The sequence below is a fragment of the Haematobia irritans genome, chromosome 3, assembly GCF_050003625.1.
Source record: "Haematobia irritans isolate KBUSLIRL chromosome 3, ASM5000362v1, whole genome shotgun sequence".
In the NCBI taxonomy this organism is placed as follows: domain Eukaryota; kingdom Metazoa; phylum Arthropoda; class Insecta; order Diptera; family Muscidae; genus Haematobia; species Haematobia irritans.
Window position 1 is genome coordinate 106,854,791 of NC_134399.1, and position 15,186 is coordinate 106,869,976.

The window sequence follows — 15,186 nt, forward strand, 5'->3', positions numbered from 1 at the left end:
CTTGAAGTTTATATGGGAACATCTACCTTGAGTGGAATTATAATAGAAACATGTCTTGCCATCATAAAATCGCTTAGGAATTACATACGTGTAAGTAACTTTTAATATTTGTGTTCGATATAATCCCTACAAATTGGCCAAAAGAATAGGAGACATAGAAAAGTAATAGTTTAAGGTGGGTTTTAAGTTCGAGTTTAGCAGCATTTTTATACTAAAAAGGGCATACAACTATACCTATTTCTTGCAAATTTTATTATAAACTCTTGGGGATTTGCACAAAGAAACTTTTTATATTTTATAACATGTATTCATAAAAATCGACTATTTAAGAAAAGTAATCGTGAAAATATGGCGATTTTAGCGGCTAAACTCGAACTTAATACACCCTTTCGCCGCTAAAATCGCAATTTTTCATGAAAATTTTAGCGGCTAAACTCGAACTTAATACTCACCTTTAACCAAAAATACATTGAAACTATTGCTTGCGAGTGGTATACAAATTGTTTGCCAAAAATCTTCTGAATGTGTCGACTGTTGCAAAATGTAAACGAATAGGTTTCCAGATTTATATGTGAAAGATAGTTTTTTTAGTGCTAAAATGGTGGAGACACTGCTACTCGATGGAAATGTATCCGAATGGAAATTATGGACACTCAGATTTTTATGTGAAAGATAGATTTTCCACAATATGGGCTAGAAAAAAGTGGAGCGACTACTTCTCGAGAGAAATTCTTTTATCTGTATAACAAAAACAATTACTACGTGTTTATAGTAAATTCAAGTTTGTCTTTATTTAATTTTAGTAAGGTTTAGTTTTGTACATAAATTCTATCGTTTATATACTATAAAACAGATATATCACATTGAACGTATTATAGTAAATACTACTTTTTTGGCACATATATTAATATAAAATTAAAAATGTATTTTGTACGGAAATATATCATATATGACATAAATCTATATTTGTGAAACGATTGCCTATTTAGGCTAATAAACGAAATGTACATATATGTATACATATATTATTGAGGTATCAATGGATTAAACGTATATGTTAATGTATAAATCGTAGATACATAGATAATATTAGTTCGCTTAGTTTGGATTAATTAATAAAGAACATAAAATAAAAATAAACAATGGTACTAGCGTGTCGTTATTAACACTACGACGCAAAATTCCAAATAAAAAATCACTTATCCCAGTCGAAAGCAATCGATGAGAGAAGAAAAGTTGTATTTGGATTTTGTTAGATTGGTTGTTGTTCGTTTTTAATGAGCCTCTGTGTATTTTTGTCGTCAAATTTGATTTTGTGCACTTTTTTGCAATATTCGCATGGCCATAGCGTGAAAAGTGTTGATTTTTTTTGCAGTCTTCATCAAAATTGTTGCTCTTAGTGCCTTAATTGTTTGATAATATTTTCATTAGTTCAAGACCTGCAGTCGAAAAACGGAAAAAATCGTTGTTTTCGTTACGTTTTTGGGGTTTTAAACATGTAGATGAAATTATTCGACTTACTATATTCAAGATTTTATTGGGCGAGTCAAGAGTTGTAGCTTTTCTGAAGACTGCAAAAAAATTCACAGCAATTATCGAGCTACGGCCATGCGAAAATTGGAAAAAAGTGAACAAAATCGAATTTGGCCACAAAACCAACAGCAACCAATTTTGCAAAATCCAGATACTACTTTTCTTCTCTCATCGAGTACTTTCGGCTGGTGTGATTTTTTGTTTGGAGTTTTTGTGTTGCCCTGTGTAAAAAATATTATTAAAAGTATAAAAAAATAATTTTAAGTGTTTTTTAGTGCGAAAAGTGCATTCCCTCACTGATAACTTCATACTTATAACCTGCGCTTCTTTCTCCCGTCCATCCCTCTTCAGAGCTATCGCTATCGCTTTCCACATTTATACTTATTCGCTCACTCGAAGAAGCAATGGGTATGTTGGTTTTTGATTTGTGTTTCCTTGATGTTGAGGGGTTGAAGTCCAATGAAGACCCGCATAAATATTCCTCTTCGAATTCGATGTCTGTTAAAGTTTTTATATTGTCCCATCTAGGGCGTTTATGTGATGTAGAGGCGTTTTGCGTCAGAGCAATTTCTACAGAGCGGTATGAGTTTTCGTTTAAGTGTGACAGTTGTCCTAAATAGAGGGTTTCGCTAATAATCCTACTTGCATACATTTTTTGTTTGGGAGAAAGAGCTCTGAACTCTTCCTCCCAAGTGCTGGCTAATTTGCTAGCATAATCTTCTTTGGTGTTCTCCATTATATTTATGGCTTTCTCCAAAAGAGTTTTTCTTTCTTTCCAGAAGGACTGTTTTTTTTCGGCTCAACTTTCTGAAAATAATAATGAAATTATATTTTATATAAAATATATTTTTGTATTGACTGTTAAATAGGATGTACAATAAAACCATAGAAATTAATACTCTATTAAAATTTTTATTTGCAGTTGCCAAGATGTGAAGATGATTGGAAAGAAGTCGCAGTTGATTTTGAAAATTTATGGAACTTTCCACATTGCATAGGAGCAATGGATGGAAAACATATTAAAATAAGAAAACCGAACCACTCAGGATCGTACTATTTCAATTACAAAAAAAAACTTCAGTATTGTGCTTTTGGCTTTGGTTAATGCTAATTGTGAATTTTTGATGGTTGAGGTTGGAGCCAATGGACGTGTTTCAGACGGAGGTGTCTATGCCAACAGCAAAATCCGTAGTATGTACGAATCTGGCCAGTTGAACCTACCTAATTCAGAACGAATTAATAATTTTAATATTGAATTGCCTTATGTTTTTGTAACCGACAATGCTTTTCCATTAGGAAAACATTTTATGAAACCTTATTGTACGCCCACATTATCAATAGAGCAAATTTATTTCAATTACCGATTGTCACGCGCACGTAGGATTGTAGAAAATGCATTCGGCATTATAGCATCAAGATTCAGAATACTCTTAGATACTATTAACCTTAGCCCCGCAAAAACTAGAATTGTTGTGCTTGCAATATGCTATCTCCACAACTTTTTAAAATCTAAAACTCCGAATGCATATTTACAAAATAGAAAAATGGCAGAGATACCACAACAAAATTGTAACAATGATAATAATATAGATGATAATCTTTCATCTTTGGGAAAACTTGTTAGAAACGATTTCTGTACTTACTTCAACAATAATAAAATATAATCATGCTGTTAACAAATTAATGTATATTTGTGCTATCTTTTCATTTTTGAACTTCTGGTAAATAGGTAGTGGATATAAATACATCATAAGAGCTGTTTTCTTTTTGCACTGATAACCAGTGCTAAAATAAAACGCAAAAACTTTACCAGGAAAATTACCAAAAAACCTATTGTTCAATTTTCGTAAATGTTATTCCATTCCATTAATAAATATCAGATTTTTAATACGATATTTATACCCTTCACCACTATTGTGGTACAGGGTATAATAAGTTTGTGCATTTGTATGTAACGCCAAGAAGGAGTAATCATAGACCAACCTTTTAGTATACGGATCGGCTTAGAATTAAATTCTGAGTCGATTTAGCGATGTCCGTCTGTCTGTCTGTCTGTTGATGTATTTTTGTGTGCAAAGTACAGCTCGCAGTTTTAGTCCGATTGTCCTAAAATTTGGTATAGGGTCCTGTTTCGGCTCAAAGACGATCCCTATTGATTTTGGTTCAGATCGGTTCAGATTTAGATATAGCTGCCATATATATTTTTCACCGATCTGGTCATAATTGGCGTGTATATCAACCGATCTTCCTCAAATTCCGTACATCCGAATATTTTATGAGTCTCGAAAAACTTGCAAAATATCAGCAAAATCGGTTCAGATTTAGATATAGCTCCCATATATAGCTTTCGCCCGATTTACACTCATTTGCCCACAGAGGCCAATTTTTTGCTCCGATTTAGTTGAAATTTTGCATAGGGAGTAGAATTAGCGTTGTTACTATGCGTGCCAAATTTGCTTGAAATCGGTTCAGATTTGGATATATCTCCCATATAAAGCTTTCGCCCGATTTACACTCATATGACCACAGAGGCCAATTTTTAACTCCGATTTAGTTGAAATTTTGCACAGGGAGTAGAATTAGCATTGTTACTATGCGTGCCAAATTTGGTTGAAATCGGTTCAGATTTAGATATAGCTCCCATATATATGTTTTTCTGATTTCGACAAAAATGGTCAAAATACCAACATTTTCCTTGTAAAATCGCCACTGCTTAGTCGAAAAGTTGTAAAAATGACTCTAATTTTCCTAAACTTCTAATACATATATATCGAGCGATAAATCATAAATAAACTTTTTCGAAATTTCCTTAAAATTGCTTCAGATTAAAACGTTTCCCATATTTATTTTTTACTAACATTGTGTTCCACCCTAGTGCATTAGCCGACTTAAATTTTGAGTCTATAGATTTTGTAGAAGTCTATCAAATTCTTCCAGATCGAGTGATATTTAAATGTATGTATTTGGGACAAACCTTTATATATAGCCCCCAACACATTTGACTTATGTGATATGGTATCGAAAATTTAGATCTACAAAGTGGTGCAGGGTATAATATAGTCGGCCCCGCCCGACTTTAGACTTTCCTTACTGGTTTTATAGTATTTTTATGTTAAAACAAGTATATACAGCCGTAAGTTCGGCCAGGCCGAATCTTATGTACCCTCCACCATGTATTGCGTAGAAACTTCTACTAAAGACTGTCATCTACAATGCAACTACTTGGGTTGCGATAACACTTCAAATTCCTTAACACCGTCTTCTAAATTGTAAGTTAGTCCATACGGGGTATATTTTAAACAAAGAAGGCCGATTAAATACGTTTATAATTCAGTTTGACAAAATTTTCTATAGAAATAATATTTTGATAAAATTTTCTATAGAAATAAAATTTAGACAAAATTTTCTAAAGAAATAAAATATTTGCAAAATTTTCTATAGAAATAAAATATTTGCCAAATTTTCTATAGAAGTAAAATTTTGACAAAATTTTCTATATAAATAAAATGTTGACAAAATTTTCTATAGAAATAAAATATTGACAACATTTTCTATAGAAATAAAATTTTGACAAAATTTTCTACAGAAATAAAGTTTTGGTTGATTATTATAACCCCCATATAAATCTGAGGATCGTTTTATAGGGGGGAATTGGACCAATTTGTGCATGGCTGTTTGGGACCATATACATATACCAAATTTCAACCCGATCGGAAGAAATTTGCTCCTCTTAGAGGCTCCACAAGCCAAATCTGAGAGTCCGTTTATATGGGGGCTATACGTAAAAGTGGACCGATATAGCCCATTTTCAATACCATCCGACCTACATCGATAACAACTACTTGTGCCAAGTTTCAAGTCGATAGCTTCTTTCGTTCGGAAGTTAGCGTGATTTCAACAGACGGACGGACATGCTCAGATAGACCCAGAATTTCACCACGACCCAGAATATAATTTATGGGGTCTTACAGCAATATTTCGATGTGTTACAAACGGAATGACAAAGTTAATATACCCCCATCCTATGGTGGAGGGTATAATAAAATGAATTCTATTGTTTTGTTTTCAAAAATGTATGCTACTTCAATTTTATTCAATCTACTCCACTTTTCTCCAAAATCTACTTCACTCAATTTTTCACTAGCGGCAGCACTGATTCACATCTACTATTTTAACTTAGTAATATCAACTTGAGATAATATCGAGACGTTCACAATTGCGGCTACGAATTTTTAATATTTTTGGGAAACTACAATGGCAACCCTTCTCAATCATAATAAATATTTATTTAAATAGCCTGTGTTTGTTAATTAGTGTGTAAATATAACCATCGTGTCCAATTTAATCCTTAACAGCAAATGATGAGTCAAATGCAAATGCAGTATCTAGTAAGTTTGCCACATTAGAATGTATCGAAAATTTATAAATAAAATTTCCAATTTCTTTCACAGCAGTCGCCACAAGGTATCGAGACCAGGAATGCTGTCACAATCGCCTTCGCACACCATGCAAGCTTACAAAAGTATTTTCATCTATTGCGTTCAATTATTTGTGATTGAATTCCAACGTGGTAGTGTGATTTCGTTATAATTGGCTGGAAAACTACAAGTGACTTTCGTTACACGTAGATGAGGAATATGATCACCTCCAAGAGCAAATGTTATTTTTGGCTGCGGGCCACGGAAATTGAAAGAGGATTAAACACCCAGTATGCTTCATCCAAGAGTGGCTTAAAAAGGAGGTTTCTTGCTTAATTTATATCGCTAAATGACCACCAAATGATCTCAATCCGTTGGACTTTTGTGCCTGGAGCATTTTTAAGAGTAAGGTTGCCGCTAAAAAAATCTGTAAACAACGGTACTATTGATTCCAAAAATTCCAACCACAAACGTCCAACAATATGCTTTCGACTATATCACAGCAGCCATATAAAGAAATCAATATTGTCCAATTATCACGTGTGGGCCAGACCAGGAAACTGTGCAGACATTACTTCGACCGTGATAATAGCACCGTAAAGAAGGTTAAAGAACATTTTCCAACTATGTTTAAGCGTATGAATCAATATCTATGATCGTTGCAGTGATAGATATTCGAAAGTAAGACCGAAACTAGTCACGTATACCATTTTGTTTAGCGTAGGCCAGTTTATTCTCTGTCCATAGGAAAACAGCCTAAACTCTGACCAAAGGCTGTTCATTAATATGTTTTTGAACTCATGTGAACCTACTTTCTTTTTGCTTTGGTGCAGCGTATAGTGGCACCCAGGATTGGCCTGTCACAAACTGTGACATTTGCGACACACATTTGCGTCAGTATAAAAGTATGTCGCAAAACCCATAAACCCATTGCAGAAAACCTTATTTGGAATAGAAGTTGTGAACATTTATTAATTAATTTTACCAGTTTCTGCAGACATTTATGAAAGTTTTCCCGCGGTCAAGCCCATTTTCTTAGGTGGTATCGAAATTCCCGTTGGTGAGTGCTCAAAATACCTTGAGGAGGCTGAACTTTAAGCTAAGGAAGGACGAGAAAAGCCCCCTACTTGTGCAAAAGCAATATTGTGAACATTCCAAAGAATTGAAACTTCACATTCCATCGTCTTGGATATAATCGAATTCGTTGCCTAGCTAACTAGACTACAGTTTTTTGAGTTTTCGACTTTTGTGACTTTTTCTACATTTACTACTGTAGGATTTTTCCTTTATTTAGTATTCCACGCAGCAGAAAAATGCGTGACTCCAAAATTCCCAAATAAAATTGCCGTGGTGTACAAATTAAATAAACGTTTATTGGTAACACAAAAAAAAAGAAGAAAAAAACATTTGAAAACTTCAAACACAGAAAAAAATTTTTCAACCAAAAATGCAAAGATTGCTATGACTAAAAAATTAACAATATAACAAAGTATTTGAATTGAAGAGTACTAAATTACAACAACTACGCGTATGTGACGTTAACAACTTTGCGACAGTCGCAAACCTAAAAATTTTTGATACAGACCATCTCTGGTGGCACCATAATTGAGTACAAAATAGACTTGAATACAAGTATTATTAACTTTATTTTATTGTATTAATGAATGTACGTAGAATTATTATAACTGGCGCGACAGCATCGATTTTTTTGCTCATATTTAGAAGCTAACCAAACTAATTTGCTAAAATTTGTGAGAATGGTTATTGGTACGTACAAATTTTGTTTGTTTTTTATATCTTATAAACGTTATTACGTATTTCTGACATATGGCTGAGATATAACAAATTTTTATTGACCGTTTTGAGGGGGCATTACAGTACTACATATATATTCAGCTTTTTGGGTAAATACTATAGATATTCATACATATTGTTTTAATTGTATTACAATAGCCAAGTTCATATTTTGTTTTTATCAAACTAAAACATGTTTATGTATTCGAACTTATAAATAGCAGACAATTTTTATTTAGGAGGTTTTTCTAAATGTGATTCTATTTTCAGTGCACAAGTTTAAGTAATTCAGAGTGAAATTTTGCCCTACCGTTGTCGTATGAGTGTAAATCGGGAGCTATATTTAAATATGAACATATTTTTTCAAAATCAATAGCGATTGTCTCCGAGTCAAAGTAAAACTCGGAATTTGAGAACGATTGGACATAAACTGAGTGCTGTACATTGCACACAAAATTACATATACATACAGACGATTGACCATCGGTATAGTAAACTATGGAGACGAGATAGACATATGGTGTCTTTGGCAAAAATGCTTAGGATGGGCTCCTGAGTCGATATAGCCATGTCCGTCTGTCCGTGAACACATTTTTGTGATCAAAGTCTAGGTCGCAGTTTTAGTCCAATCGACTTCAAATTTGGCACAGGTATGTGTTTTGGGTCAGAATAGAACCCTATTGATTTTGGTACAAATCGGTTCAGATTTAGATATAGCTCCCATATATATCTTTCACCCGATATGCACTTATAAGGGTTCCGAAGCCAGAGTTTTAGTCCAATTTGGTTGAAATTTTTCACTAGGAGTACAATTAGCAATAAAGTCAAGTGTGCCAAATTTTATTGAAATCGGTTCAAATTTAGATATAGCTCCCATATATATCTTTCGCCCGATTTACACTCATATGACCAAATAGGCCAAGTTTTTCTCGGATTTAGTTGAAATTTTGTACACGGAGAAGAATTAGCAATAGGGTCAAGTGCGCCAATTTTTATTGAAATCGGTTGAGATTTAGATATAGCTCCCATATATATCTTCCGCTCGATATGGACTTATATGGTCCCTGAAGCCAGAGTTTTAGCCCAATTTAGTTTAAATTTTGCACTAGTACATTTAGGTATAGCTGCCATATATATGTTTTTCTGATTTTGTCAAAATACCAACATTTTCTTTGCAAAACCACCACAGCTTAGTCGAAATTTTGTGAAAATGACTCCAATTTTCCTAAACTTCTAATACATAACTATCAGCCGATAAATCATAAATACACTTTTGCGAAGTTGCCTTTAAATTGGTTCATATATAATCCCATATTATTTTCTACTAACATTGTGTTCCACCCAGGGCATTCACCGACTTAAATTTTAAGTCAATAGCTTTTCTAACAAGTCTTAAATATATTTTCCACTAAGAAGCCTTAAATATATTGTCGGTTCAGATTTAAATGTATGTATATGGGAACACAAACCTTTATATACAGCACTCAACAAATTTGAAGGAATTCAGATGGTATTGAAAATGTGGATCACAAAGTGGTGCAGGGTATAATATAGTCGGCGCCGCCCGACTTTAGACTTTCCTTACTTGTTTTATTGTAGAAAATGTGAACATATAAAAAATAAAACTGGAACTGGGAATTGTTAAAACATTACGAATAAAATTTAGATAATATAATTACTTACGTCAACATCTAAAAACTCCTCCAAAAGCTCCTCCGAACAGGTTCCTTCTTCTTGACTTTCTTGGTCCGAAAGGAAGGATAGGTGCTTGTAGTACCACAAAGTGGGCTTATATACACTGGCCGTTCCAGTGCCAGATCTTTCGCTCTGTCGAATTTTTTTTTAGTTCGCGTCTATATGCGCTTCTAATATTATTCTTTTTTTTAACGTCCTCTACCGTTGCCGTATTATTATGGGCTCTGCATTTTTGCAGTAGAACGTCATAGCCCATTTGACGTAAGTTTTTGTTCCTATACTCATCTGATTTTATTTTCCATAGTTGTGGGCACTTCTTGTATAATTCAATAAATTCGATGGTAAATACGTGGTCCATTTTGTTTGAAGATAGATTTTCAAAAAATTAGTATTTTTTTTGTTACGTAAAGTGTTTGAGGATTATTTGGCCAAAACTTTGCGTTGCTCTTCTTGCATTAAATTATTTGGAATATGGCGCTTTTTACCGTTTTCCATTTTCTTCTTCTTGATTATTTTTCAGCAAATTTCGATAATTCAAAACTAAACGATAATCGATAGCTTTCGATAATAAATTTATCGTATACAAATCTGACCGAATTGACACACTCTACGATTTCTTTCCAACACCGACATTCCGTCCGGAATAACTGATAGTCTGTAAAGCGCATTATGCGCTTTACAGACTATCAGTTATTCCGGACGACAGTGGTCGTGTCGAACATATCCCATATATTGTGCACATTATCAGTTAAGTCCGAAGGCATAATCGATACTGCTGCATGTTTATGGGATCGATAACACATTTACCGATTATTTAGTCATCGCCGACAAGTCGTATCGATCCGACACATTGTAAGATTCTTTACAAACACCGACATCCCGTCCGGAATAACTGATAATCTGTAAAGCGCATTACTTCGTGCAAAAGTAACGGTACGCCAAGTGAGTCAATAATAAATAAGTTGTGATCCAAGTGTTGACTGACTTTTGACGCGTAAAATGTTGAGGTTTTTATACAAATGTTGTTAAGAAAGAATTTTGTTGTTTTTTCACTTTTATTCTCATACGGTTGAATAAAACTTTATATTTAGTTGAACAAAACTATATATGTTTTATGGGTTTTCAATAATCTTACGAAATGCAAAATGTTTTTTGGTGTTGACACACTTTTGACGCTCATAGTATTTAACAAACCGGGTTTTTTACCTTATAACAACCTTATAACTACGACCATTCCATGTTGTTGGTTATGCTTTAGCTATTAGTTAACAAAAAGCAAACTGAAGATATTTTCGTTATCGGGCTTTTAATTGAAAATTATTCTTAGCAGTAAGTTTCCTGCCACGGCATTCATGAAAGTGAGGAAGATGAAATTTGTTTTCGTAAAAACAACACGGGCCCGTTATTCTCATTTACCTTATTGACTCAATTCGTGTCGAACATATCCCACATATTGGCCACATTATAAGTCCGATGGCATAATCGATACTGCTGCATGTTTATGGGCTCGATAACAACGAATTGTCATATCGATTGGACACACTGCGAGATTCTTTACAAACACACGGAAAAACTTATATTTTGTAATGCGCTTTACAGACTATCAGTTATTCCGGACGGAATGTCGGTGTTTGTGAAAAATGTTACAAAGTGTCGGATCGATACGACTTGTCGGCGATGACTAAATAATCGGTAAATATGTTATCGATCCCATAAACATGCAGCAGTATCGATTATGCCTTCGGACTTAACTTATAATGTGCACAATATATGGGATATGTTCGACACGAGCTCTGTCGTCCGGAATAACTGATAGTCTGTAAAGCGCATAAGACGCATTAATGAGATATGTAATTCGTCAGTCGCTTATCGACGTTGATGTGTTCGAACACATATTGTTTTTTATGGCAACACTACTCCTGAATCATTCAGATTGTGACATTTCATTGTGCGACATACTATTGTGAATGCTATATGTTGTCTATTTTAACAAGGCTGGACGAACATACTTCAGCTTTTTTTATATTTAACTAATGATTTGTCAACAAATCTCTTTAAATAACACAAATTTATAATTATCCAATAGGATTCAAAAACAAAAAATGGATCATCGGAGCCTTCATGCACCCGTCGACTTTAATAAGGTAATCAAAGAATTGCAATTACATTTTTTAACCCAGTCTAACTCTGAGACTGTTTTTTTCATCTTAGTCCATCGCCGATATGACGCCCGAGGAAAAATTAAGGTAATTTTTCTTGTAGTATTTACTATGATGTTAGCTAATAATAATGTTATCCATTTGGAACCCGCAGATATGATCACCAAATGATGCATGAAAAACATAGAGGCCACGAACAAATGCATTCAGAAATGGTGCTGGTACTGTTTATAACTTTAATCGTGGCTCAAATAGCCTTAGTACAATGGAAACAAAAACACTATAGATCCTACTCTGTAAGTATATAAAAAGTGTTCAGCTATTCAGTGCAATTTGTACGATAAGATAAGAAACATGTTTTAAATTCTTTTTACAGAATGAAATGATATTAAAAAAAACATTTTGGTTAGTTAGTGATTTCACATAGTAGTTAATTAATTTTTATCAAAGCTTACGTGGTAATACTGTCGCATCCATTGTGACAATGGTTACCATGATCACCTTGCATACAGAGTCCTAATCCACATACCTGAAATTCGTTTTAGATCAACATAACTCGCCTTGTAGAATCGTAATTGAGCGGAGAAAATTGAGAAATTTATTCCGAACATGAAAGTTTCTATCATAATTGGAAAATTTTGTTTCAATTGGTCAGTTCTTCCTTCCATGTTTTGCGCAGTTACGGGATCCTTTATTAACCACAAATACTTTGGGTTTTATGACACCGAATAAACATAATTGAATTCAAATTCCTTGAAGTGTTCACACCATTTGTTGTTTTTTCGCAACCATTGGAGGACTTCCATCGTTATTGCCGAACTATTAAGCCATCGCAGAGAGAGTTGTGCAGGCCAAAGGTTTTTGAGTTCGATAAATAAAAAAAAAAAATAAAATATCTCAAACAAATTTCCGCCATTTTTATTGCAAAATTGAGACTTAGCATTTTTTGTTAGAAGTACTTTTGGTTCAGTGGAATGTGTTGAATGTCTGTAATTATTTTGAGTATCGCCCTTTTTCCAATCACAATGATAGCTCGAAGCTATGCCCCAGACTGGTCAATATATCGAAAAGTAGTAGATGCATTATTTCAATAAGCCCATCTGTAAATATTTTTTTACTTATAATTATAATTCTTGGATTAAAACCATTTTCGCTTTTATCCTTTTGCGTGAGGACATATGCACTATGGTTTCCCTCGGCCTTGCATTCATATTGAATTTAAGTTCAACATTTTTTTATTAACTAATATAAAGCAATAGCGGTTTGTGCAGCAATATGTAACATTTTTAAGGATTTTTGGGACTAAAAGTCAAGATATATTTCGGAAACAAATCGTATTATCTACAATGAGCTAACTTCAATCGGCCTAATAGATTTTGAGCTCTTGCTGCTCTTTATCGCTTTAGAAACATGATTCTGTATGATATTTAGGAAGAATCTTTGCAACTTGTCAGCTATAAAGGTCTCTTAAATCTTTTACTATGTACCCTTGCCGCTTCTTCGTTTTTTGCAGAATTATTTGGAGATTTCCTTTTCAATATACTTTCTCTATTTTAGGCTGTCACATTGTTGGCAATGTGGGTCATACCTCTTGGAATATCATTTTTTTATGGATGGATACGTTTTATTATAATTTGGTCCATATTTTCGATAATAACAGCAATAGTAATAAGAAAGGCTATTAGTAAACCCATCGAGGGAACAACTCCAAGGTAATAAAACTGTTATTCTTTAACGTTCAATCATAATCTTTTCCATATTGTTATAGACTGGTTTACAAATGGTTTTATTTTATCTACAAGTTAAGTTATGGCCTTGGAATCGTTGGTTATCTGATAATGATGGCCACCTTCTTAGGTTTTAATTTTATTTTTAATCAAGCACCAAATGTATGGATGGACGTTGGCTTGATGTTTGTATTCTATGGACTTTATATTGGAGTCCTTGGGAGAGATATATCAGAAATATGTTCAGAGAAAATGGCATCATTAATTGGGGTAAAATGTTCTCTATTAGTGTAGATTAAAGTCAATAATTATTCACATATTTTAATTTATATTTTTAGTATTATACTCCTCAGGGTATACCCACTAGACATTTGGAAGAAAATGTCTGTGCTGTATGTGGAAATCAGCTGTTAGTTAGTGAAAAAGAGGAAGGTATTATAGAAAATACGTACAAGCTGTCGTGTAATCATGTATTTCATGAATTTTGCATACGAGGTTGGTGCATAGTGGGTAAAAAGCAAACATGCCCCTATTGCAAAGAAAAGGTGGACCTGAAAAAGATGTTTTGCAATCCGTAAGATTAATTAAATTACTATATAACTTGATCAATATAAATTATAATTACTTTGAATATTTAGATGGGAGCGCCCTCATGTTCTGTATGGCCGTCTTTTGGATTGGATTCGCTTTTTGGTAGCCTGGCAACCGCTGATTTTTTTCATCGTCCAGGGCATAAATTACGCTTTAGGATTAGAATAGTAAAAATTTTCCTCAACTTCTAGTCAAGTTAGTTATACATTGTCAAAACCGTATCCACACATAAATATAGCAATTTATGTGCTAAATGTCATTTTGTTCTGTTGATTTTGTTTTTTTTATTGTCCTTTGTGTGTCCTTTCAACAAGTGAGATTCATCATGCCTAATGTTGCCATATCGAATGGCAACAAACTTGTAATAATATCGTAAATTGTAAGACCAAAATATTAATAGTATCAGATGAAAATATAGTTTTATTTCATAAATACATGAAAAAATTCAAAAGAAATAAAAAACAAACGATTCCAAATGCCTTCACATTTAAAATCTTGATTGAATTATGAACTTTGTTCAACGAGGAGAATCCCAAAGGGCAAAATGTGCGATATGCTTTTTTGTTTTAGGGTCCATCCTTTTTCAAGGCTGTAAATGAAAATTATTTGATGGTCATCCTTAACTACGGACACCACAGGCATTCCAGCCGAATGTTCCGTTTACAATTGGACTTTCAAATGAAATTTTGGACCAATATTTACCATATATCGACTCAAGAATTTGTTAAATTGTATCATATCCAAACGATGTTTCGATTCATCAACTCGATGTTGATTTTGGTCAAAGATGAGCTCACTCGGCGCCCATTTTGCATAGAACTTTCTTAATCTTCTAAAAACTTTAGAGGATATTAATTCATAATAATTTTGAGTCAATAATCCTTTAGTTCAGGTTGACTTCACATCGACTTCACTGCATCGGATCATCGTGGGAAACTTCTTTACTACCCAGCAAAAAAAAGCGTCGCCAAAAAAGCAATGAAAATGTTCTTTTTGGATCCGGAAGTGGTGCAAAATTGACGCAGAAGCGATGACTTTAACATGGGCTTCTCATAGGACGGAAGTCCTCCATTTCAACAGCCGTTGCACTGAATTTACATCACTTCTTTAGGTGTGATCCGAATTCAATGTTTTGGATGTAAATTAAAAAATTCTGTAATATTTTGTCAAATAAATAATTTTTTATAATTTTTAATGGATTCTAACGCTTGTCGGAAACGTTTGAACTCAAATGTTGTCAAAAATCACAATTTTTTCAGATTGGATTTA

At 33.5% G+C, this 15,186-nt stretch overlaps 2 protein-coding genes and 2 long non-coding RNA genes across 7 annotated transcripts; 3 read left to right on the plus strand and 1 right to left on the minus strand.

Moving 5' to 3' along the window:
• Positions 1-763: 763 nt before the first annotated feature.
• LOC142228665 (uncharacterized) lies at positions 764-10,048 on the minus strand. 3 transcript variants are annotated; one of them, XR_012720237.1, is made up of 4 exons: positions 9,429-10,048; positions 9,215-9,370; positions 1,522-2,340; positions 764-1,439 (listed from the first exon to the last, which is right to left on the minus strand). XR_012720237.1 is itself a non-coding variant. In XM_075299154.1 (3 exons), exon 3 carries the CDS (start codon positions 2,267-2,269, stop codon positions 1,805-1,807), a length of 465 nt encoding a protein of 154 aa, XP_075155269.1. In that variant the 5' UTR covers positions 2,270-2,340; positions 9,215-9,370; positions 9,429-10,048; the 3' UTR covers positions 764-1,804. The 3 variants fall into 3 exon arrangements, 2 of the variants coding, with proteins under 2 accessions (XP_075155269.1, XP_075155270.1); XM_075299154.1 differs by having other exon boundaries at positions 764-2,340; XM_075299155.1 differs by lacking the exon at positions 9,215-9,370 and having other exon boundaries at positions 764-2,340.
• LOC142228667 (uncharacterized) lies at positions 1,974-3,221 on the plus strand. Its single transcript, XR_012720240.1, has 2 exons — positions 1,974-2,113; positions 2,456-3,221. It is a non-coding gene; the product is annotated as an uncharacterized LOC142228667 (long non-coding RNA).
• LOC142228666 (uncharacterized) lies at positions 5,448-7,777 on the plus strand. 2 transcript variants are annotated; one of them, XR_012720239.1, is made up of 3 exons: positions 5,468-5,606; positions 5,678-5,921; positions 5,985-7,777. It is a non-coding gene; the product is annotated as an uncharacterized LOC142228666 (long non-coding RNA). The 2 variants fall into 2 exon arrangements; XR_012720238.1 differs by having other exon boundaries at positions 5,448-5,921.
• Positions 10,049-11,391: 1,343 nt separating the features above from the next.
• On the plus strand, positions 11,392-14,383 carry LOC142232363 (E3 ubiquitin ligase Rnf121). Its single transcript, XM_075303150.1, has 7 exons — positions 11,392-11,584; positions 11,652-11,686; positions 11,754-11,895; positions 13,157-13,311; positions 13,368-13,596; positions 13,665-13,900; positions 13,965-14,383. Exons 1-7 carry the CDS (start codon positions 11,543-11,545, stop codon positions 14,083-14,085), a joined length of 960 nt encoding a protein of 319 aa, XP_075159265.1. The 5' UTR covers positions 11,392-11,542; the 3' UTR covers positions 14,086-14,383.
• Positions 14,384-15,186: the final 803 nt, after the last annotated feature.